The sequence below is a fragment of the Castor canadensis genome, chromosome 11, assembly GCF_047511655.1.
Source record: "Castor canadensis chromosome 11, mCasCan1.hap1v2, whole genome shotgun sequence".
Taxonomy (NCBI): Eukaryota; Metazoa; Chordata; class Mammalia; order Rodentia; family Castoridae; genus Castor; species Castor canadensis.
In genome coordinates this window covers 47,439,476-47,464,784 of record NC_133396.1, presented here as the reverse complement: position 1 = coordinate 47,464,784, position 25,309 = coordinate 47,439,476, and the positions used below count along the sequence as shown (strand labels likewise).

At 36.9% G+C, this 25,309-nt stretch overlaps 1 protein-coding gene across 2 annotated transcripts in view; it reads right to left on the bottom strand.

The window, feature by feature from the left end:
- Nucleotides 1–697: 697 nt before the first annotated feature.
- Pafah1b1 (platelet activating factor acetylhydrolase 1b regulatory subunit 1) overlaps nt 698–25,309 on the bottom strand; it is a 66,692-nt gene continuing 42,080 nt past the window's right edge. For both annotated transcript variants that reach the window (XM_020186346.2, XM_020186337.2), the window contains exons 3-11: nt 21,130–21,214; nt 20,841–20,915; nt 19,768–19,974; nt 12,127–12,295; nt 10,236–10,338; nt 8,958–9,186; nt 7,272–7,373; nt 5,994–6,150; nt 698–4,568 (exon numbers count right to left, since the gene is read on the bottom strand). In XM_020186346.2, the coding sequence (XP_020041935.1) occupies nt 4,495–4,568; nt 5,994–6,150; nt 7,272–7,373; nt 8,958–9,186; nt 10,236–10,338; nt 12,127–12,295; nt 19,768–19,974; nt 20,841–20,915; nt 21,130–21,214 (1,201 nt within the window). In that variant the 3' untranslated portion in view covers nt 698–4,494. The remainder of the gene's footprint in view (nt 4,569–5,993; nt 6,151–7,271; nt 7,374–8,957; nt 9,187–10,235; nt 10,339–12,126; nt 12,296–19,767; nt 19,975–20,840; nt 20,916–21,129; nt 21,215–25,309) is intronic.

The following is a 25,309-nucleotide window of genomic DNA, read 5'->3' as shown; positions in this document are numbered from 1 at the left end:
TGGGTGAGTGGTCAGGCCCATCTAGGGGAAGCAAAGAGGTACCCTACAAGGAAGCGAAAAACTAAAAATGCAGGATATTCTGGATCCAGCTTTCCTTTTGGGGGGAAGCTATTCCCAACAGGAAGCAGAACAGCTGGGTTGTAAAAGAAGAGCCAGCACATGACTTAACACCTGTCCTTTTGTACATGAGAGAAGGGAGCTAACACTAAAGACACAAGGTGAGCAGTAGCCTGGGGATAAGGTAGGACACAGAAACCACCTGCCTGTAAAGTAGAGAGCTGTGGGGAGGATGAACAGATGAAGACACTTAGGTACACTTCAATAAAACTTAAAGACAGTATTAGGGATCTACAGGAGGCTCACTCATAACAAGGGAGTAGGCCCCTTACCTCTGGGATCACATCTATATTGGGAGCTCTCACAGGCCATTCCTGGCTCCAGCTGAAGTGACCCTCAGAGTGCTTAGCTGGAGAGGGGGGTGGGGCTGTAGCTGCCCAACCACTCAGCAGTTCTGTGCAAGCCCACCCAGCAACAGCCCTACCATCGTGCTTCCTCCAAGCACAGAAAAGCCAGTGGTGGCACTGCCCTCAAGAAAAGCCTACCATCAAGGCACTCCTGCCCTGTGACCCACTAGTGTCTTACTCTTTCTGTGAAGCCTCAGTCTGTGCACAACCCCCCCACCAAAAAAAATCACATCTAGTTTTATAGGCATTTAATAGTTTACCAATTGGTACAATAAGATTTTTAATATGCAGAAAACATGAATAAATTTTGTTTTACACAGTCTGAGAGCAACAAATCTTACTGTAAAACACAAGAGCAATATTATATACATTCCTTTACTGATTTTTTTTTAAATTGTATCAATATCTTCAGTGAACTCTTACAATCTGGGGAACTGTTTTCTCCAATTACACCTCTGCAACGTTCATATGAAATCAATGTTTGCCTTCATGTCAGTGTCAGGATCGACTTTTAACTCCAAGATTTTATTTTTAACATCTTCAGAGTGAGCTTTAGGGATGCCTGAAGGATAGGCAGGACAAGAAAGCAGCTACTTACATGATATAGTGGAAAGATAAAAAGGCCAGTCCAGTCCAGTTGTGACTTGTAAATCCAGCTTGCCCTCCCCCCACCCCACTGAAAAAAAAACAAAACATTTTCCACCAATTTTGTACATGTCACTTCTCTACCAGAAGATTATTCTTTGCATCATCTAGATTAATTAACACATTGGACTTATATACAGCTGGACAGAAAGAGTAACGATATTAAGTGCCTTTTTCTTCAATTTTCAACTTCAGTGGCTTAAGTATATTAAGCCACCACTGTCAACAAACAAAATGTCCTTTATTCTTAAATAGTTTTTTCTTTTTAAATTAAAAAAAAAACTATTTAATGAATGATATTACCTGGAAGTTCACATAGAAACAGAAAGAGGCAAACAGGAGAGTAGGGTACTGACAATAAGGAGACTGGGCTTGGTGAACCTAGAGCCAAAGTTTCCAAAGTAGTACAGCGCTCCACAGCCCAGGACGTCTTGCAAACTAGTGGTTTTTGGGTAGTGCTCTGGGGCACTCCATTGGTCACACCACACACAGACAAAATAGGACGGTCTTAATCTCCTAAAGTGCAAGATACCATGTCGAAAAGCAACTATTCTCCAGCAATGTCTAGACCAGTTTACGTGGCTTGCACTCTCAAGAACACAGCTAGGACTTCTTGGGCACGTTCTATTAGGGTGGCACTGGAATGTTTGTTTCCACACACACAAAGTCAGTAATCATCTGAGGATGCAATTCTACCAGTTTTTTATTTCTTAAATAAGTGGCCAATCTGCAAAAGTGACAAAGCAGCAGTGAACCTCTAAACCAATTAATAAAGTCCTCTACTTACAATCCAAACCAGTAACCTCATCATATTGTCCTTATCCCAGGCAAGGCACAGGGTTAGACAGCAGACAGAGAAAACAAGAGAACACAGTAAGAAAGGGCATCAACAGGGCAGTGTCAAACAACAGTGCAGGAAACCTTTGCAGATCTGATTCCAGATTGTGGATAGATTGCTCTCTCCCACCCCCCTTCATTATTCAAACAGGGCTCTTTACATTTGGGTCCAGTTGTGGACCATCCCTGAGATTCAATGTTCGCTGCTTCTTAAATGGAGGATGTCTGGTAACTCAACTAGGCAGCAGGCTGTGGCAATCTCCCAAGGAAGGGTAACTTTTGCTTACAGAGTAACTGTTTCTCCTCCTTTGTCAATGACAGTCATTGTATGCTGCAGGGGAAGAAACCCAGCGAACAGCAGCTTTGTTCCTCCAAATCGGTACCATTTTTCCTTTATTGTTTATGTCTGTGAGTGATTTCTAGATGTTGTGGCTTACCCTTAAACAATTCATGTTGCTACATGCTAAAACTGAATTAAAATACAAGACATTTATACATGTACAAACAAATGTTAAGATGCACCATTTCTATGTAAATATATTTCTTGAAATAGGACAGGAAATAGCAGCAAACGAGAACAAAGATATTTTCCATAGCTTTTGGAGAAAAGTCCAGTCAGAACACAGCCTGTTTGTGTGAGGGAGGAAGACTCCTCAATGTAAGCAGGGTTGTGAGGCAATATTGTCCTGAAAGTTAACCTACTATTTAAGGAATTAGCTTAAGATGTAATTTTTGTCCTCAAAAATAGCCATTACTTCTCAAAACACTTTCCCTTCCAGAGACATCTCTCAGGAATTACTAAAAACAAACAAGCAAACAAACAAGATACAAGCTAGACATTAAGCTGCTTCTAGTTAATACATGGCCTATTCTCTGTGTATGTATCTACAGGACATTAACCCTCACCCTTTGTCTTTTTCAGGAATTAAATCTCCATTAAATACTAAAAGGGACATTTTTAAAAAATCATGTATTACACAAATGAGTAAAATGGAATTCAGAAAAAATTATCTTTGTTAAACTGTCATTGTTATTTCATTGTTTTCTATTAACTTTTCAAATAACTTTCTTTAAAAAAATTATTAGCTAGGCATTGGAATTCTTTATTAATAAATGACAATGAAATAGTGTTCCAAAAGTCATGGACAAAAATTCTCTTAAACCTACTTGTAGCAACTTTGGATCAAAATATACAATATATCAGGGATGTGTAAAATGCTGAATGGCCAACATAGGGAAGGGGGAGATGAAGGAAATGACTCTGCTTCAGCTGGGAACCCTCCCCCCACCCCAGTCAGATCTAGTTTTTAGAAGTATTAAAACAAAAAAAGGGTTTGTTCTAAAGCATGGTTGTGGTATTCCACAGCAAGATTTATTCTACTTGTATGTTTAAGACATGGAGGTTGTATGTATGTGATATACAGATATAGACTTATCCACCTACAGATAGGCCCATATACTTATAAACATTTATATATAAACAAAAGGTGAAAAACAGTACATTTTTATGCACACTCCATTAAACCCTGTCACTTTTAAACTTGTAAGTGAAGCATAGTTCAAATTATCAGATTTACCTTGAAAAGCAAACTTCTGTATTTCTCCCACTCCTTTAAAATGGGCAAACAACCTTTCAGTATTTCTGTCATTATGTAATGCACATTGCACATCCCTAAAAAACATCATAAAGAAATAAGTGATTTGTACCATGACAATGAGAAGGTTAAATTCTACTTGGTAGTCACATCACGATACAGTCTAATAGTATGAAGAATATAACTAGAAGCATGTCTAGTGTGGAAAATAGAAGCTTAGACTATGACAGTGTTTATTAACCTGTTTACAAAGCATTAAGATCCAAATGAAAGAAGTGATTTGCTATTAGCTGCTGAGATTTTTCTTGAGATTTACAATCATTTTCTTACATAAATATACCACTAGCCTTTGCTTGATAGGCCGCCAAAACAAACGTATCCTATTGATTTGGCAAATGGGTCATGACAAAAATTCCAATGTGTAATCCCCATTAATTACATAGATGGTTCATAAGATTTAGAATTGTCTTATTATCTAACATCCTTAAAGATTTATTAAGCACACTTAAGTGATGTTACATAGATACACATTTCAGAAAAAGCCCTAATAACCACCACTTTTCCCCAAATGAGGCCAACAAGTCAGGCACCAACAGATAGCAGAAAGAAAAACAGGAATTATAATCCAACATAAAATGACACTGTCAACTATTCAGTTTAGTGCCCTAGATCAATTTATTCAATTTCTGTCCTTGTAGGCCTGGTGTGACCAACGCCAGCCCAGGTTTTTAAACCCTATGGTACTTCTAGACAACGTATGTAAATTTACAGTATACAATTTGGATTCACCATGCATGAATACTTTGTGTGTAACATTTAATAAGCTCAATCTACATCCAGAATAATTTACATGAAAGGACAATATTTATTTAAACAGAGCTCAATGGGGTAACCATGGTATCATCAGAGTGCATCCAGAGGAAAAGAGGGAGAAGGGGCCAAATGAGACTCAATCAACGGCACTCCCACACCTTTACTGTTTGATCTACACTGCCAGTGACCACATAGGGTGCCGTCTTGTGGAAATCTGAAAGAAAAAGAAAAGGCTTGTTTTCAAATGAGAGTAAACCAGGTATTAATTTTTACTGAATCATAAAACAAAGAAGTCCACATGCCAAGAATCTCTTTTTTTTTTTTTTTTGTAGTTTTTTATTTTGAGACAGGATCTATTATGTAGCCTAGACTGGCCTCAAACTTGTGATCCTCCTTCATCAGCTTCCTTAGTGCTGGGATTACAGGCATGCACCACCACATGGGCTACAATGTTTTTGTACATATACGTACCCACTCCACAGAGGGTATCAAGCTTACCAACTGGGTTAAAGAAGGTTAGACTCAATGATTACATCCTGTATTAACACCTCAATAAAAACACAGTCTCATTACCCCCATTCCAAATGAGGCTCAATTCTAACAATGAGAGCTAAGGCATATCGACTTACTGAATACTAACTGTGTTCTAGGCTTAGTACTAATGTTTTCTGTTCACATTTAATCCTTGAAATAGTTCTGTTAGGTAGCCATTAAGTTCATTTTACTAAAGCTTTATCTTCAACATTAAGTCCATCAAACCCTGGCAGACAACTTAACTAAATTTATTGTCTTAAATTTCATATTCAAGTCCAGACGATACTGAGGATGTCTATTAAACTTAAATATAATTTTTAAAGCTCCTACTACAAGGTAGTACCTTTCCAGAAGGAAAAAAAAATCAAGCAAGATTTTTTGTGGTTTGTTGGCAGTACTGGAGTTTGAACTTAGGGCTTGCTAATCAGGTTCTCTAATCCGAGTCACACCCCCAGCCCTTTCTGCTTTAGTTATTTTTCAGATAGGGTCTTGCACTTCCTTCCTCCCTACTCCTCGTCCCAGGCCAGCTTTAGGCCTCAATTCTTATGTATACCACTTGTATAGCCTAGATTACAGCTGTGTACCACCACACCTGGCATATTTGTTGAGATGGGGTCTTAACTGTTAATTGTTTTCAGCCTGGACTGGCCTTGGACACTGATCCTCCTGATCCTTCACCTCCTGAGTAGCTGGGATTATAAGCATGTACTACACAGCCAGCAGATTTTTTGTGTGTCTTTTTGAGATAGGATCTTGCTTTATATAGCTCAGGCTGTTCAGTAAGATTTCTTTTGAGAAATTTACACACTAGTAGGGAAGAAAAATTAGCTATCAGAGTGGTCAGTTAGTATCCTTTCACAATTCTAGTTTCCAAAACCAATGCTGTACAATGAAGAGGGTAATTTTTTATTATAAAGCTAATGATGGAAAGAGAAATTTAAAGCAACTGGTAGGAGTTCACAAAGTTTTAATCTGCCTTCTCTATTCTATTCTTCCCTGAAAAAACATGGTCATTTCTTACCTGGAAAAATCCACAAGGTTACACAAAACTTTATTACATCTGGCACTCCAAATGTAATTGTTCAGAAATATAATGTGTACATACCCAAGGAGGTAACAAAGTGTTCATGCGCATTGAGGGTCTTCATGCATCGCTTATTCTTGTAATCCCATACACGTAGGGTCTTGTCATCAGCACAACTCAAAATAAACTTCCCCCCAGAATGGAACAGAACTCCACGTACCCAGTTATCATGACCCACCTTAAAGACAAAAGGTTATTTGGTAACCTTTTGTTAGTAAGTAAAAGGCTAAATAATTCAAATAGCATCTATACAATAATATGCTATTACAATAAAACTATATGCACCAGTATTCTTGAAAAACAAAGAGAAAAGAGAAAGACCCTAAAGCGTTATCACCACAAAAATGCTACCTATCTCTAAAAGGGGAAGTCAATAATCTTCACACTAGAAATACTGGACCAAATTACAAATCTTTTGAAAATGTACCAGTTATAAAAATTGCTATGGGAAGGCTACTGGAGGGCTGGTGAAGTGGGAGACCACTTGTGTGTAAGCAAGCATGAAGCCCAGAGTTCAAACCCAGTATGGCAAAAAGAATTGCTATCAGATTAATAATACCCATGGGTCCCCTTGGAACTACCTAAGGCAAACTAGAATGTCCACAATCCCTTATTAGCATTATAAAATTGCACAGAATTAAAATAAACCAAATAAACTACATCATATGAATTAAGAGGTGATAGTTAAAAGAATTCATATAAATACAGTAAAATAAAGATGCAATCATTATAAAATATGAATGAGTGTGTATGAACATTCTTTCTCCTCCAGAAAGTATTACACAATTTTTAAAGAAACAGTTGCCCAGGATCTTCTTCCCCAGCACTGACTGGCTTTGTAGATTCTTTTGTTTTTTTTAAGTGTGTATTAGCTGAATGAAGGGGTGTCGCCATTATATTTCATAACACATATATTGTACTCTGAAATTAACTCCCTTATTGCGCTCTTTTTTTCCCTGCCTTCCCTTGTCAAAAGCTTTCAGTGGGTTTCATTTTACTCACCTCCCATCATTTCTCTTCCCCTCTCTCCCCTCCCCGTTTCATTCACCCCAAACAGTCCCACAATTACACTCGTATCACAAACACTTTAGGTTTAGATTCTCGTATTGTAGATTTTTTATATAAACATGACATTCTATATGAGTTTCATATCACTGTAACAATGGAATTTAAAGAAAAGCATTTTTTAATATCCCAGAATAACTAAGATTATTAAATAAGATATCATAAAGCAGCTAATCCAAAAGGTAAAAAACACAGTGAAGATGCCAAAGAAGCAATGACATCATGCAAACTTACAAGGGTCATAAGGCACATGCCAGTACTGACATCCCACATCTTAATAGTTTTGTCTCTGGATCCAGATAGCAAGAACGGCCCAGGCTTGCCACTTTTTTTAGTCTACAGAAAACATAAAAATTAATTTTCTGATGCAAGAAGTTAGATAAAGACTTTAAACGGCTTCTATTATTAACTACATTTCTAATTTTGCAAAATTGCAATTTTTTTTTATTTATTGTAATACACAAGTCTTTTGATACTATACCTAGGCTACACAGGAAGGGCCTAGGTAACAACAGGTAAGGAATTTATTGCTCAAGATTTCCTGGGCTGGATGCGTGGCTAAAGTGGTAGAACACATGCTGAGCAAGCACAAACTCCTGAGTTCAAACCCCAGTAGGGCCAAAGAATAAAGAAGGGAAAAAAACAGCAAAGAATTCTGTAATCAGGGTGATGATATAGCTCAATGATAGGCTATTTGTCTGGCATGCACAAGGCTCTGAATTTGAGCCCCAATTCGACCACTTCTGTATCTAAGAATTTTTAAGCCTGGGCACAGTGGCTGAGGCCTGTAATCCTAGCTACTTGGGGAGGCAGAAATTGAGAGACTCAAGGTGCCAGGCCAGCTTGGGGAAAAAGTTAACAAGACCCCACCTCAATCATAATCCAGGTGTAGTGGTATGCACTTATGATACCAGCTATGTAGGAGGCCACAGGTAGGAGGATCCAGGGCCAGGGCCAGCTCTGGGCAAAATATGAGACCCTACCTTAAAAACAACTAAAGCAAAAACTGCCTGGTGGGTGCATGGCTCAAGTGGGAAAATGCCTGCCTAGCAAGCATGAGGCCCTGAGTTCAAACCCCAGCACTAACAAAAATTAAATAATAAATGAAAATTTTAAAAAAGAGAGGGGTTTAAGGGGTGACTCAAGTAGCAGAGCACCTGCCTAGCAAGTGTGAGGCCCAGTTCAAACTCCAGTACCACCAAAAGAAGTAATAAATTTTAAAACTATTCAGTTTTTATGTAAAGTTCAGTCAGCACTTCATGATATATGGCAAGTAAAAGGAATCTGAAATTCCGTCTGGGATGTAGCTCAGTGGTAGAGCACTTGGCCAGCATGTGCGAGGCACAGGGTTTGATCCTTAGCACTGTTAAGAATAAATAAATAACAGACAAACAAATAAATTTGAAAATGTGATGGGTCTAGCAAAATAAAGAGAGACCACAATACAAGTTTAATTTAGACAAATAACTGGGAAATTATTTAGAAAAATAGTTTCTTCCCGTTTATTAAGGTCTCGCTCTTTTTTTGGCGGCATGCTTGCCTCAAGCTACCTTGAGCCACTCACCAGCCCTGTTCAGGTCTTGCTACACAGCCCAAGCTGGCCTTGCACTAAGATCCTTCTGCCTCCACCTCACAGGTGTATGTCACCACACCTGACTTCAAATGATCACTTTCATTCTTCAGGAGACTCCCCAGACCAACACAGATCAAATCAAGGGTCAGTTTACAGCAATAATAATCACTGGTTAAAAACCATAAGCACAGCTGCATGTTGGAGAGAGTAAAGAGTTTCAAGATTCAAAATTCTAGGATGCATATTCTTAAATGCATTATCAGACCTGAAATTGAGAATCAGAAAAGTTATCTAAGGCTCTAAGATCAGCAACTAAATCATGAAATGACATATAAATCATACAGTACCTCAGATCCTGTTGCTTCAGAGATGGAAGAATATGAACTTTCTGGAGCCCAGGAAATGCACTCTACCACATGCTCATGTTCTCGGAGCTCAGCCTTGCATTCTTTTGTGGCTACGACCCATACACGCACAGTCTGGTCATTGGAACAGCTGGCTATCAGAGTGCCATCCTGATTTGGCCGCACCATACGTACCCATTCTCTGTGTCCTGTAAATGTCTTCACACAGTAGCTGTCAACATAAGTAATAATTTATATTGTGAATGACAATCATCAGTATACATATTCTCCACAAGTCATACAAAAATAGCATTAGGATAAAGAGAATAGCACCAAGTTAGAGAAATCATATGCAAATCAACAAAATAAATGTAAAATCCTGCTTAATAAAAGATAAGCACAGACCAAAAAAGTCAAATACCAGCTAAGTTGGCAGGAATATCATTAAAGAACTACAAATCAACAATTATAGAAGGCAAAATATATAAAAGAATAAAATCTTTTAAAACTAAATCCCTAATAAACCAAAAAAATTATTTCTAGCCATGCTGGGAAAAGTTTTGTTTTGATTTTTGATACTCGTATTTGAATTCAGGGCCTCACACTTGGCAGGCAGGCACTCTAGCACTCGAGGGCCACTTTAGTAGCCCTGTTTTGTGGGGGGGTTTTTTGTTTTTTTTTTTTTTCCCCCAGTACTGGGGCTTAAACTCAGGGCCTACATCTTGAGCCACTCCACCAGCCCTTTTTCGTGATGGGATTTCTTAAACTAGTTGCCTGGGCTGGCTTTGAACTACGATCCTCCTAATCTCTGCCTCCTGAGTAGCTAGGATTCCAGGTGTGAACACCAAGCTTGGAAAAACAGTTTAATTTGAGCAAAAATAGTTAAGGCTTGGCTACAACAATCGAGTGTAAGTCTAAGCACAACCAAAATCAGCCTAACAGGGGCATATCAGCAGACATAACATAAATGTTATTTACATTTAATTTCAATCCACAAAAACATCACCTAAAAGGAGACCATAGAGAAAATAAGCCACGTAACAGAAACCGTCTCTTATGATGTCTCTGTTTCTTTTTGGAAAGAAGTGAGTTTTTGGTTTTGTGTTTGTCTGTTTTCTTGCAGTGCTAGGGAATAAAGCCAACCCTCAAACTTACTTTCAAAGTACATACTATAACTGTCATGATCATTCTAGATTAAAGCCAAAATTACTAAACATTCAGAATACAGTTTTGTTTATTCATTTCTCTTTAGCTGATACCTTTTCAACTAAACCTACTTACCCAGTTTGTACTTCCCACATTTTTATGGTTTTATCCCTTGAGGCAGACACTATATGATCTCCATTGGGCATGATGGCTACTGAAGAGACATTGTGGTCGTGGCCTAAAACACACAATTAACACATAATGTAAAACACACAATTAACACATAATGTATCACACAACATACCACCAAGGACAATTAAACCTCAGTTTGCCATGGTATTAAAACAACAACAAAAAAATCACAGCAAGTTCTCAATACACTGAGTTTTACATGAATTTGGTAAGATTTACACAAAAAGGAATTAATAAATGTTCAACCTGTACAACTGTTAATACAGCCATCACCATCTGAATATACCAATTAATTTATATGAATTTAAATGTTTATATGTGAACTCTATACGTGAAATACAAATTCCCTATGGATGATATTCTAAGACATAAAAAATAAAATTTATAAAGATAAACAGAATAGATAAAATATACAGTGTGGTCATGAAGACCTGTAATCCCAGTCCTTGCAGAGACAGAAGGATTTCAAATTCAAGGTAAGTCTAGGTTACAAAGCAAAACCCTATGTCAGAGAAAAGGATAGAGAGTGGGAGAGAAAGGGGAGGGAGGGAGAGGGAAGGAAGATGAAAGAGACAGAGAGAGATGGGGAACTGGTTCTTTGCTTACAACAGTGGTTGAGAATTAACTTTGCTGATGTTCATGGGGGTAAAAAAAATGTATTGTTTCATAAACTTTGTTCACATGCCTAACTACAGCTATGCTTTGTGGAAAAGGTCCCAGACAATACTCATAAATATCACATTTTAGTGGGTAAATCTAACACAGATATATTGTAAACATATCATGTAAATGTCACAATGTACCTCCCTGTACAACTATTACATGCCAATAAAATAATTCAAAAAAAAATCACATTTTTCAAGGAATGGATAATGTCAGTTGTTTTTGATTTGAACTCAGAGCCTCCCACTTGCTAGGCAGGCACTTTACCATTTTAGCCATGCGCCCAGCCCTGTTATTTTTGAGAAAGGAATAAACTATCACTCAAGCTGGCCTCGAACTTGCAATCCTCCTGCTTCCTCCTCCCAAAAGCTGGAATTATAGGCACATGCTGCCACAACAGGCAAGAACTCACTAAGTGACAACAACAACATACCAACAACTTACAGAAACATAACTAAGACACTTTACAAAAGGATATACCAGAATTCCTTAAAGGGAGTAAACTTCTCTAGTGCTTTTAATTTGGGGGAGAAACCATACTCTTCAATTATAAAATCCTTATTTAATAAACACCTCCTACATAACAAGATGATTTAAGTATATGACCTCATTTTATTATTAAAACAATTTTATGACTTAGGTATTACCTTTAGTTAAAATTTCCTAATGCCCTAAATAAACAAGAATTCGAACTCCATTAACTGACTCCAAAGCCCCACGCTATTCCCACATTGCCTCAGGAAACAACCTTCACAGCAAGACTTGGAAAACAAGCTTACAACGGGTGTATATACGGAACATTTTCTAGCTTTCAATATACCTACTCTTTCTACACTTGCTTCCTAATTGAAAAGATGGAAAAAGAAAATCGCAGTAACAATTTCCCTTTCTCTCAGACAAATCAGTGACCCGGTAGTTTTTGTTATCCAAGACTAGTGAAAGCAAATTAAATATTTTATGTAAGCTACTGAGAGATAAACCATCATAACAAACAACCCTCAACCGCAGTGGCTTATCCACTGACTATGTACATATATCATATGCCCTTTCAGCAATGCAGACAATTAAGATTTCAATACAGGACACCTGCAAATTGTTAGAAACGGTATTTTCTTCTCTCAAGTGCCAAGCTAGAAATTACTGCTGAAGTACTACCCTCTCTATCTCTTACCATGCATGGTTCTGATGCATTCAAAGCCCTGAAAATCCCATAGCTTAATGGTCATATCTGCAGAACAGGAAGCCAGAAGCTTGCCACTGTGGTCAAAGGAAATGTCCTGTACAGAATCTGTATGCCCCTTAAGAGTTCGTTCAAAATCTCCAGTCTCATAATCCCACACCTGTAAAGTGAACAGAAAGCTTGTTAACACCAACCCTGCATTTCTTCAAATTTTACATTTACACTCAGCAGGCCAGTCTGACATTATTGACTAATTAACTAAACAAGTAATAAAGAATAATCTGTCTTAGAAATATCACATCTTCAAATACAAGTTGGTCTTTTCTCTATAGAGAAAACTGATGTTGTTTGAGAGCAGGCAATAGACATAAATAAGGAAATTTAAGTATAAAAAATTGTTTTCTTATTTGTAGAATAGAGCACTCAATCCTATTAGAGCTCAGACATCTAAGGGGCCAAGAAAAAATTTTTGTTAAGATATAAACTGTTCATGAGTAACAGATTAACAGAGGCATATATCATTTTAAATTTAAAAAATGAAATAACAGTAACACTTTAAGAAGACAATTTTTCTATTTTAGAAATAAGTTAGCTAGATGCTGGTGGCTCACACCTATAATCCTAGCTACTCTGAAGGCAGAGATCAGGAAGATGGAGTTTGAAGCCAGCCCCAGGCAAATAGTTCACGAGATCCTATCTCAAAAAAAATCCATCACAAAAAAGGGCTGGCAGTAAGAGCATTGCCTTGCAAGTATAAATAAGGCCCTGAGTTCAAATCCCAGTGACGTCCCCCCTTCACTCCCAAAAAAGAAAGAAGTTATCAAAAATAAACATTAGAAACTGATCTTGAGCTGGAGGCATGGATCAAGTAGTAGAGCACCTGCCTTGCTGCCTTGCAAACACAAAGCCCTGAGTTCAAACCCTGTACCACTTAAAAAAAAAAAAAAAAGAAGAAATAGATCTAAGCTTTCGTTCTATTGGTCAAATGCTGGTCTGACTTCAACCTTTAACCAGTATCAACTCTAAACTCTAAATATCAAACAACTGATCCCATTCACCCTGAAAGTACAGATTTGACTGTGACAGGGTACATCAATTTGGGGAAACAGTGTATTCTGAAAACATGGAAGCGAAAAAAATACTTTAACATCAGGGGAAAGACCAAATAGAAATAAAATTTGTATCTATAAAAAATTTATTACAAATATAAAATGTAAAAAATTAAACACAATAATCACAACTACAAAAAAGTTGCTTAAGAAAAATTACTGATAACAAACATTTCTTTTATATAATACTTAAATGTTTCCTAATATAAATAATTTTTTTTTTTTTTTTAAAGACAGGGTCTCACTATGTAGCCCAAATTGGCCTGGAACTCCAGATCCTCCTGTCTCAGCCTCCCTAGTGCTAGGATTATAGACATATACCACCATGCCCAGCTCTAAACAAATAAAACCTTTACCACTTAAATTTTCAAGCATTTCTACATGAAAGAGATTAGTATGTGTTTAATTTTTTGTATGTCTTGATAAACTTATGCCTAAGTACATCAGGTTTTTTTTTTAATGTTAACATAAGTGGTATTCCTTGAGTTTCTATTATTCATTGCTAGTCTATATAAATATAATCTTTTTATATTGACCTGGTGTCCTGTGATTCTGTTATATTCAGTCATAGTTCTAGTAGCTTTTTGTGGTAGGTTCTTTGGGATTTTCTATGTAGAAGATCATGTCGTCTGCAAACAAAGACAGTTTAATTTCTTCCTTTCAAAACTGTATACCTTTTCTTTCTTTTTCTTCATTACTGCATTGGCTAGGAACTGCAGTGCAATGGTGAACATAAAAATGATTGAGACTATACAACCAACCTTGGTTCCTGATCTTCGGGGAACTATATTCAATTTTCTACCATTAAGTATTATAGCTGCTTTCTACTTCTAGCCAGTTGAGTTTTTATCAGGAAATACTGGAATTTTGTCAAGTATTTCTCTAAATCTGTATTTTTTTTTATTGTTGATAAGGTACATCATCACACTGACTCCATTTTCAAATGTGAAACCAATCTTGCATCCTGGGATAGATAAATTTTAGCTACAACATATTAATTTATCTATTATAACTGGTTACATTTAATTTACTCACAATTTCTTAAAAATATTGCACATATTCATGATTGATAATGATCTGTAGTTTTCTTGTAATATCCTTGCCTCAATTTGGTATCTAAACATTTAATTTTTTCACCAAGAGTTCACAGAACTCTATTTTGCATACTGAAAATAAACAAGATGTAATCTTGCATGGGAAATTATATTAAGTTTCTTCTACATTCAATAAAGAACACTAAAGCAGTTTATTCTTCAAATAAACTCAAAAAATGAACTGCTTGCTGTCTTTGTAAACTATAAGCAAATAGAACATTTCACTGTTAGTTCTTAATGAGTCATTAAGGATTTCATTTTTTGACATTTACAGTTCATCTAAGAGTAGTAAGTACTCATGACAAAAAAAAAAACCTTTATAAAAAAAACGTACACAATCCTACCAATGGTACAGCTTTTCCATTTTGTTTTTATGTCTTTTTTTTTTTTGCAGTACTGGGGTTTGAACTCAGGGCCTCACACTTGCCATTTGCTAGGCAGGTGCTCTACCACTTGAGCCACTGAGCCAGCCCCCATTTTGTTTTTAAAGCATAATGACTGCATATACTCCAGTCTCTATCCGTGGGGGCTACATTCCCAAGAGACCCAATGGATGCCTAAAACTGTGTTACTTTGTTTTCCCCCCATATATACACTACCTATGATAAAGTTTAATTTATTATTTAGGCAGAGTAGGAGACTAACAATAACTAGTAGTAAAACAGAATAAATGTAATAAACTAATAAAAATTATGTGACTGTGGTCTCTCTTTCAAAACATCTTACTGTACTATAGTTTTTGACTGCAGTTGACCTTAGGTAACTGAAACCATGAAAATCAAAACACTGGATAATTGGGAGAACTGTACTTCATTATCCCACTTTCCCTCTGCTTCCTATGAAAGTTTTTTTTTTTTTTTTGGGTGGGTCTGGGGTTTGAACTCATAGCTTTGCACTTGAAAAACAAGCACTCTACCACTTGAGCCACGTCTCCAATCTTTTTTGCTCTGGTTATTTTGGAGAAGGGGTCTCTCCAACTATTTTCCCAGGCTGGCCTTGAAACTTGATCCTCCCAATCTTGACCTCCCAAGTAGCTAGGATTACAGGAATAAGTCATTGCTCCTGGCTCTGCAAGTATTTTTTGATGCCATTAAATATTTAAGCCAGGGGACGGTGGACGGGGACACACATAGAATAATAAAACCCACCACAAACTGTTTGAAAAGTGGGGGAGAGAATACAATGAGAGAAAGGGAATATAACAGAGGGAGTGAACTTGTTCAAAGTATACTGTATGAATCTATGGGATTACCACAATGAAACTTCCTAGAACTGTTAATGCATTCTTTATTTTTTTCCATGACATCAGGCTTGAACTTGAACTTAAGGCCTACAACTTAAGCCACTCCACCAGCCCTTTATTGTGATCGGTTTTTTCAAGATAGTGTTTTGCAAACTATTTGCCCAGGGTTGGCTTCGAACTGTGATCCTCCTGGCCTCCACCTGATGAGAGGAAGATAGAATTACAGGTGTGAGCCTCTGGCGCCCAGCTATTAATGCATTGTAATAAAAAATTTTTTAGAAACTTAAAATTAAGCCAAGTGCAGTGGTGAACATCTGTAATTCAGCACTCATGACACAGAGACAGGAAGATCTTAAGTTCAAGGCCAGCCTTGGCTACACAGTGAGACTAGTCTCAAAAAACAAAAAGAAACAGTAAGAAAAATTTTAGCAAACAGAGATGCAAACGTTAACTTCATGGCAAAATACTTGTATAACTCACACAAGATCCTGAGTTTGATCACCAGACTCAAGGAAATGGGTGGGAGATGGGGGTGGGGGAAGTAAATTTTTAAAGGAATTTCTATTGTTGGCTGAACATTTCATTCCTATAGAAAATTTGTCAAACATCTCTAAATAGTGAAAAAAAAATGTCTTCATTTTGCCAATACTTAGATCAGACTGCAATGGTGAGAAAGAATTAGTGGATGTGGGATGGGGGCATGGCTCACGTGGTAAAGCCCCAGTCTAACAAGTCTGAGGTCCTTAGTTCAAACCCCAGCACAAAAACAAAGAGAAAAGGGCAAAAATACAAACTTCTGTTGGGCATGGTGGTGTGTGCCTATAACCTAAGAGGCAGGAGGATCATGAGTTTGAGGCCAGCCTGAGTCCCATAGTTAGACCTGTCTCTAAAAATAAATTACTAGAAGTGTAAATGTTTTATGCCTTTCATATACTCTACTAAATTGCTCTCCTATAATTTTTCTTGAAATGTAATGAGAATGCCTGCTCATCAAACTCTCATCATTGGGAATACTTGTTTAGTATCTTAGCAATTTGATATATATACTATTTCTTTGACTGTAAGGTCAAAACTTCTATAAATCTTGGTGAGCTATTATCTGTTCCTGTCCTATGTTCATTATCTAATGAGATGTTATGCTTTTCGTATTTGTTTGAATGTTTTATACAGACAGTCCTTGTCATACGATTTCTCAACATGATGATAGCATGAAAGTATAAACCACACTTCTATCCTGTTTTTCACATTCAGTATGGTATTCAATAAATTACATGAGATATTCAACACTTTATCATAAAACAGGCTTTGTGTAAGGTATTTTTGCCCAATGTAAGCCAATGTGTTCTGAATATGTTTAAGGTGGGGTCAGCCCAGAAGGTTAGGTATTTTAAATGCATTTTTGACCTACAACTTTCTCATCTTACAATGGGTTTATTAAGACATTACCCCACCATAAGTCAAGGAACACCTGTTTGCTTAGTAGCTGAAATACATTTTTAAATTTTTATTTATTTTTTTTACTATTGATTTTTTTTTTTTTTTAATATTATGAGTCTGGTGACCTACCCCAGGGCCAGCTGGTTAGGAGGAAAAACTGTCCAATATTCTATAGCACATTAGCTAAGGATAATTATGATTCAGCAAACTGAATATTTTAATAGGTAACAGAAAGGATTTTGAATTTGTGTTGTGTTCTCAACACATACACAAAAAAGATGTCTTAGGTAACAGATATGCCAATAATCCTGATTTGATTACTCACTGTATACACAAAATGAAATGTCACACTTTATTTCACAAATTTATACAATTACTATGTGACTATCAGAAATAAAAATACGTATTTTTAGAAACAACCAAAATGACATTAATTTAAAATACTGTCATGTGACTGGGTATGGCTCACTGACAGAGCACAAGCTTAGCTGTGGGTTTTTTGTCTTGTTTTGTTTTGTGGTGGTTAACTAGACTTTAAACTCAGGGTTTCACGCCGGCTAGGCAGGTACTCCACCAATGAAGAAGGTACTCCACCAATGAGCCACGCCTCCAACCCTAGCTTTTTCCCAGGCCAGCTTGAGCAGGGATCCTCCTATTTTATACTTCTTGATATAGCTGGGATGACAGGCACATGCCACCATGCCAGTTTTTTTCCACTGAGATAGGGTCTGACAAACATTTTTTTTGTCCATGCTGGCCTGGCTGCCATCCTCTTGATCTCAGACCCTCAAGGATTAAATGTGAGCTACCAGCACCCACCTAGCAGTCGCTTCTTAAATTTTTTTTTTTTTTTCTTTTTTGGGATAGGTTCTTGCTGGCTTAGAACTCACTCTTTAATTCAAGCCAGACTCCAACTTGAGAACTACTGCCTCCTACTCCACCTCCCAAGTGCAGGGAATATAGATGTATGTGCCATCATACCCAGCTTCCTGAAGTTGGTTTTTAGCAAGCAGTAAGAAAAAACTATTATGAAATCAATAATTTAAACACGTCTACCTATGTTTGAATATATATATATATATATGTATACAATACACATCTAACGTAAAAAATAATACAGGGATGGGGACACAGCTCAATGGTAGAGTGCTTGCTTGGCCCTAGGGTTTGATATTTAGCACTGCAAAAAAGGAGGGGGAAAAAGAAAAAGAAAGAAAAAACTAACATATTAGTTATTAGGTATATAATTATTTCAGCCTACAGATACAATGCACATATGAATTCATGGCTCCCTTACAAGCTGGGCATGGTGGCACATGCCTATTATCTAGCATTCAGAAGGCAGGAGGATTTTGAGTTCAAGACCAGCCTGGTCTACCCAGTGAAAGAATATCCAACCCCTGCTCCAAAAAAAGTCAATGACTTAGAAACTAAAGAAACCACATAAGCCAGACACTGGTGGTTGACACCTATAATCCTAGCTACTTCAGAGGCTGAGATTGAGAGGATTATGGTTCAAGGCCAGCCCAGGCAAATAGTTTATAAGACTTCCATCTCCAAAATAACCAGAGCAAAAAAAATGGACTGGAGATGTGGCCCAAGCAGAGCACCTGCTTGGCAAGCATAAAGCCCAGAGGTTGAAAAAACCCCAGTATCATAAAAACAAAACAAAACACATATAAGAAAATGCAGAATATTTTTACATAATTCACATTTTCTTAAAATTTTACAAATAAAAATTAATCTGTAACTTAAGATGAAGTAAGCCTTAAAACAGAGAAGCCTACCTAAACTTACCTACATTTTAACTATTTTATCTTTCTATATATAACTGTCACTTCATTCTGTCTAGATTAAAGACAACTGTAAAAAATAACTTTGTTCTAAATTTTTTTTGGTGATACTGGGATTTGAACTCAGGGCCTCACGCTTGCCAGGCAGACGCTCTACCACTTGAGCCATTCTGCTAGCCCATGTTCTAAAATTCTTTTGCAAAACAGAATTACTTTGAAAACCATTATTTTCATGCATTACATCTGCTTTAAAATAAGGAATACAATTTTCATTATTCAAAAACAAAAATTATTCAAGCACAATGTTAATAACATTTGAATTTTTTCAAATTCATCAGTGAACATAATGGTATAGCATGCCTCTCAGGAGCTACAATGAAATTTAATTCTAATTCTTTTGTTTTTATTTTGGCACAGTACTAGGCAGCACTAGAGTTTGAACACAGGGTCTAGCTTACTAGGCAGGCACTCTACCACTTGAGCTACTTCACCAGCCCTGTTTTGTGTTGAGTATTTTTGAGATAGGGTCTCACAAACTATTTGCCTGAGCTGGCCTCAAACCTCAATCCTCCTGATCTCTGCCTTCTCAGTAGCTAGGACTACAGGTGTGAGCCAGTGGTGCCCGGCTTGTATAGGACTAGGGATTGAAATCAGGGCATCTCAAACTGCTCTACCACTTCAGGCATTCCCCAAGTCCTTTTGTTTTTCAGATAGGGTCTTGCTAATTTTGCCCTAGCTGGCCTTGAACCTCGATCCTTCTACCTCCTCTTCCCAAGTAGCAGGGATTACAGTTGTGTACTACCATACCCAGCTAATTCTGCCTTTAAGGTTCAGAATCAAATCACTTAACACAGATTCAAAGAGCCTCACCCTGTCCTTTTATGTAGGTCCTCATTTTCAGGATCTTTCAGATTCTTACCTAACTCATATCAAGTCTGCTTTGAACAAAAACTTGCCTTAATTGTAGCATCCTCTGAAGCAGAGACCATAACACTGAATACAGGATGGAAAATGACACGAGTGACTGGACTCCTATGACCACTCAATGCGTATTTTTCTGGTGGACGGGGAATCCATTCTTTTGGGTCTCGTTTCTGACCAAGAGGACCACCTGACGTAAATTCTTCTTTTGCTTCATTTAGCTTTGATTCTAATTCCATAACCTTGAAGAAGAACATAGTTAGGTATAGAGTCTGATAAAAATAACATTTGATATTAAAAAAACAAAACAAAACAAAACAACCTGCCTTTCTTTTATATCAATATATGTAAAATACTTGAAAACTTTTTTGTATTTTGCAAAGCATGTCACTGAGTTAAATGGAAACTGTCTTAACAGACCACCAAAATCTAAGTAATGTGATCAAACTAAAACCTGGAAAAATAAAGTTTTAAGACAGGGTCTTGATATGTAGCCACAACAGCTCAACTGACCTGATTTAATTCAAAGAAAAATTTCCGACTTATATTTAGTGATAGAGTTTTCTATTAGTAATTACAGGAAGAGCAATGAACCTCCTTGCTTCCTCTAAGGTTATTATTCTTACTAAATTCTTTCTAAACCAGTTTATATTATATATGTTAGTAATAATAATATTAAAATAAAAGCTAATATTTACTAAACATCTATTAGGAGATAGGGACTTTTCTAAGAGCTTTATATACGAGAACTTATATTAGAACAATATTAACTTTGCCTATGAAATGTATTAGTGCTTGTTTTCCAGTACCCACTGGTTCCATATATCTTTCTGTTCTATGGACACAAATGAACTCCTTCAGCATCAATTTCTCAAAGTCAGGACTATGCAGATTCAACCCAGTCAGTGTTCCAGACTGCAGGAGTTAGTATGCATAATATGTATCAGCAATTATCTAAGTCAACGTTTTCATAAAGCATAGGAAATGTATTTTTATTTGCCTTTTCATGATTAGATATGATTATTAATGAACAATTCATGCCAATATTTCAGAAAGTTTATGCAAGACCAAAATACAGCTTATTTTAAAGAAAAAAAGTCTTGGTTACCTTCTTTTGTAATCTAATAACAGATGTCCATTTTTTTTCCAAAAGCCCAGCATACTTTTTATCTAATTCTTCATTCTACAAGAAAAAAAATCAAGAATATTTTTAAAATGACAGAACTAGAAAATTTTAAGCCATTGAAACCATCTCTAACCCTAAACAAGTTCAATGCCAAGTAAAATACAATCACAAACAAATTTTGTGAATAGTGGAGTTGGCTTTTAACTACTAAACCCTGAGTAAAATCCACTCATGAACTATACTACAAATAATTCTATGAAGTCAAACATACCATATCTAATTCAGCTTCCTTTTTAAAAACCGAATATGCCTCTTCATAGCCATTTGAACGAAGATAATCTGCTATAGCTCGATTTCTGAAAGAAAACAATTTAAATTAATCCTAAACATATTATTTTGAAGAAATTTTATTTAAAACCTCATAAGCCTAAATCATATACTTCACAAAAAATAGACACCAACCCAAATATATAGCACTTGAACAACTTTTTTCTTTTCTCTCTGTGTGTGTGTGTGTGTGTGTGTGTGTGTGTGTGTGTGTGTATCTCAGATAGGGATTCCACGCAAGGCCTGTGCAAGCTAGACAAGTGCTCCACAACTGAGCTATTGCCCTAGCCCCTTAAGTCTTCACACATTTCTAAGTTACTGCTTACCTCACAAGTTGTGAGCACTCTTCAGATCAAGATATGGCTTATATAACTAGGTATCAATCTGTGACAGTAACCATCAATTTTGATAATGTTTACATTTACCCTTTTCTTACTACTTGGTATACATGCTCAAGGGCTGGGAACTAGAATTTAGTGTTTGCAGTAAACTGTTTTAATAAAACTGAAGTACTTTTATATTAGAAAAAAACTTAGCCAATTAGAATGGGCTAAAAAAAGAAAAAACACAAACTAGGGCTAGAAATAAAGCTTAGTGATAGAGCAGTACTGAAGTTTGAACTTAGGGCCTCATGGATGCTAGGCAGGTAACAGTTCTTTTTTTTTTTTGGCTTAGTTATTTTACAGGTAGGGATGTATTTCTGCCTGGGCTGGCCTCAAACCTCAATCCTCCTCCAGAGCACACAGGATTACAGATGTCAGCCATTGTGTCCCAATTTCCTTTGCAATATTTTTAATTCATTTAAATAACCTACAAGTTAGTATCACACAAGGCTAAGTAGATTTTTAAAGATGTAAATTTATAATCAATGTCCTTTACAACACTGATCCATAATATTCCATCCCTGAGTCAACTACTTACTAGTGTTTTATGTGTTTTTCCAGAAATAATTTACCTAAAAACACACAACCTTGGACTGGAGGTGTGGCTCAAGCAGTAGAGTACCTGCTTTGCAAGTGCAAAAACCTGAGTTCAAACTCCAGACCCACCAAAAACAACAACAAACTCTAGTTTTCTAGACAATCATTTTTGCCTTTAAACCAAACTGCAGGTCAAATATGCCACATAAAACCACTGAATTTTATCTATAATTCCTTATCAGCAGACATAAATCTGTTTTAATGAAATTATATTAAATTCCATTATATAGACACTTTTATTACTATAAACTATGCCACTGTCCACTTAATGCTTAGGAAATAAAAGCTCTCCAGTAGTATAGTACAATTACTCAGGTTAAGTTTTAATTCAAGGGTACGTTAAAAACAAACAAACAAACAAACAAAAAAACTAAAGGAATGGAGAAAGATTAATAGGGAATTACAGCAAACACTTTATGTTCCAGGTTAATTACTGGCATGTCAAATATCAAAGTATAATTGTAAGGTTAGCACATGGCATTCAGACATAGGGGATGAGGTGCTAAGTTTTTATTATTATGAGGAAGGAAGACTTATTATTATAGTGAGTCTATGTTTGTGTGGGGCTCATATCACACCCTGTATCTTCTGGTTCTAATGGCTAAGGTAATCTTTTAAGAACTTTTTCTTTGTCTGCTTTTCAGTTTTTGAGTTAGGGTCTGCCTAACATTGCCTAGGCTGCTCTCTAACTCCCAATCCTCCTATCTGAGCCTCCTCACTAGCATGTGCCTAGTAGTACACTTCTGTAATCCAAGCAATGGGAAGATGGATGCAGGAGGATTTTGAGTTCAAGACCAGTTGAAGCTTCATAGTAAGTCTGAAGTCAGCCTGAGATACTTGGGAAGACCCTGTCTGAAACAAACAAACAAAAATTCTTTATACAGAGGGAAATCTATTTTTTAACTTCCATTAAGTAGTAGCTCTACTTGGCCTTCCAAGTCAATACAAAATTAGAAGGCAGAAGCTCCCTCATGATCTTCCATCAAATATTTTGCATTGTAACAGCTTGTATTCCATGTGTTGAGCTGTTTGGTTTTTTTGGCCATATGGGGTTTAAACTGAGGCTTGCTAGTCAGGCATCCTACTGCTAGAGCCACTCCTCTAGCCTTGAGAAAGCTTAAATTCCAAACTTTCAACAAAAATAAATTTCTTTTGGTTAGAATATTCCAAAATAATGATGTGAGTAAAGAACTTAATAAAAACCACTTATTCCTTAGCTTAACTTTCTTCTTTCAATCTAAAAAAACAATCACCAAGCAAAAAGAGGGGAATGTCAAGGGCAAACAGATCATATATAGTACTTGTAAACACTTAATGTTCCTACTTGTTCCACTTTTGGATTTCCTTTTTTTCTCCTTTTTTTTTTCTTGCTGGCACTGGAGTTTGAACTCAGGGCCTTGCACTTGCTAGGCAGGCACTCTTACTGCTTGAACCACTGCCCTAGCCTTTGTTCCACTTTTATCTCAGGGTTAAGTCCCAACACCTGAAACTTTGCTGGAACACAGCACAAAGACTCCAACACTAAAAGCTCAGCTAACAGACAATATGGATGTCCAACACATGCGGAGTTTAGGATAACTATGACATTGGCTTTTTCTGGCAAGGAAACGATAAGTGGTGATACTTTCCCATATAAGAATATTTAAAGGAAGCTGGAAATGACCCAAACATTGTATGCACATATGAATAAAACAAAAATTAAAATAAATAAATAAATAATAAAAGAAAGGAAGCTGGGGGCATAGCTCAAGTGGTAGAGTACTTGCCTAGCAAGTGCAAGCCACTGAGTTCAATTACCAGTACTGCCAAAACCAAACCAAACCAAACCAAACCAACAAACAAAATCCTGAAGAGTATTAGAAGGAGAAAAATGGAAAATGACAACTCCTTTTGCCTTATTAAAACAAATCAGCAATTACTAGGCATGGTGGCACATGCTTATAGTCCAAGTAGCCTGGTCTACATAGTAAGACCCTTCTATTAAAAAAAAAAAAAAAAAGCTGAGCACCAGTGGTTTACACCTGTAATCCTAGCTACTCAGGAGGACCTTGGTTCTAAGTCAGCCTGGGCAAATAGTTCGGGAGACCCTATCTTGAAAAAACCCAACACACATACATATAACAAAGGGCTGGTGGAGTGGCTCAAGTGGTAGAGCACCTGCCTAGCAAGTGTGAGGCCAGAGGCCCTGTGTTCAAACCCCATCACCACCCAAAAAAAAAAAAAAAAGCTGGGTACACCAGATCACCCCCCTTTTATCTTCAGCTACTTAGGAGGCAGAGACAGAACAACTGTGGTTCAGGGACTGTAGATATGGCTCAAGTGGTATAGTACTTGAGACCCTAAGTTTAAAGCCCCTGCATAAATAAATAAATAAGCAGGTAAGTAAATAAATAAATACCAACATTTTGAGATATTGAGATTGCCCCTACAGGGTAAGCAACTTAAATCTGAAAATCTAAAATGTTCCAGAATCTAAAACTTTTCTTTGAGAGTGCTGGGATCAAACTCAGGGCCTCCAATTTACCACTGAGCTATACAACTAGGGCTCATTTTTTAAAAATAAATTTTAGGCATGGCACTGGTGGCTCATGCCTTTAATCCTAGCTACTGGGTTGGCAAGATGAGGAGGATGGCGGTTCTAGGCCAGTCAGGGCAAATAGTTCACAGGACCCTATCTCAAAAACACCCAACACATTGCTGGGCACAGTGGCTTACACCTGTAAACTAGCTACTCAAGAGGCAGAGATCAGGAGGATCACAATTTTAAGCCAGCCAGGGAGAATAGTTCATGAGGCCCTATCTGTGGTTCAAGGTGTAGGCCCTGAGTTCAAACCTTACCACTGTCATAAAAAATAATAAAAAAATTTTTTTAAAGGGCTGGTGGAGAGGCTCAAGCGGTAGAGCATCTGCCTAGCAAGTGTGAGGTCCTGTTCCACCAAACCCCAGTACCACCAAAATAAGAAGTAAATTTTAATACATTGTAAATAACTTTCTTTACCAATATTCATTTACATCATACAAGTTCATGCTCAAACAATATTACATTATATAAATGTACCAAATTTCATTTAAGCAATTATCTATTGCTACTCTCAGGATGTTTCTTATTCATCATTTTAAAGTGTTTCAGACAGGGCACAGTGG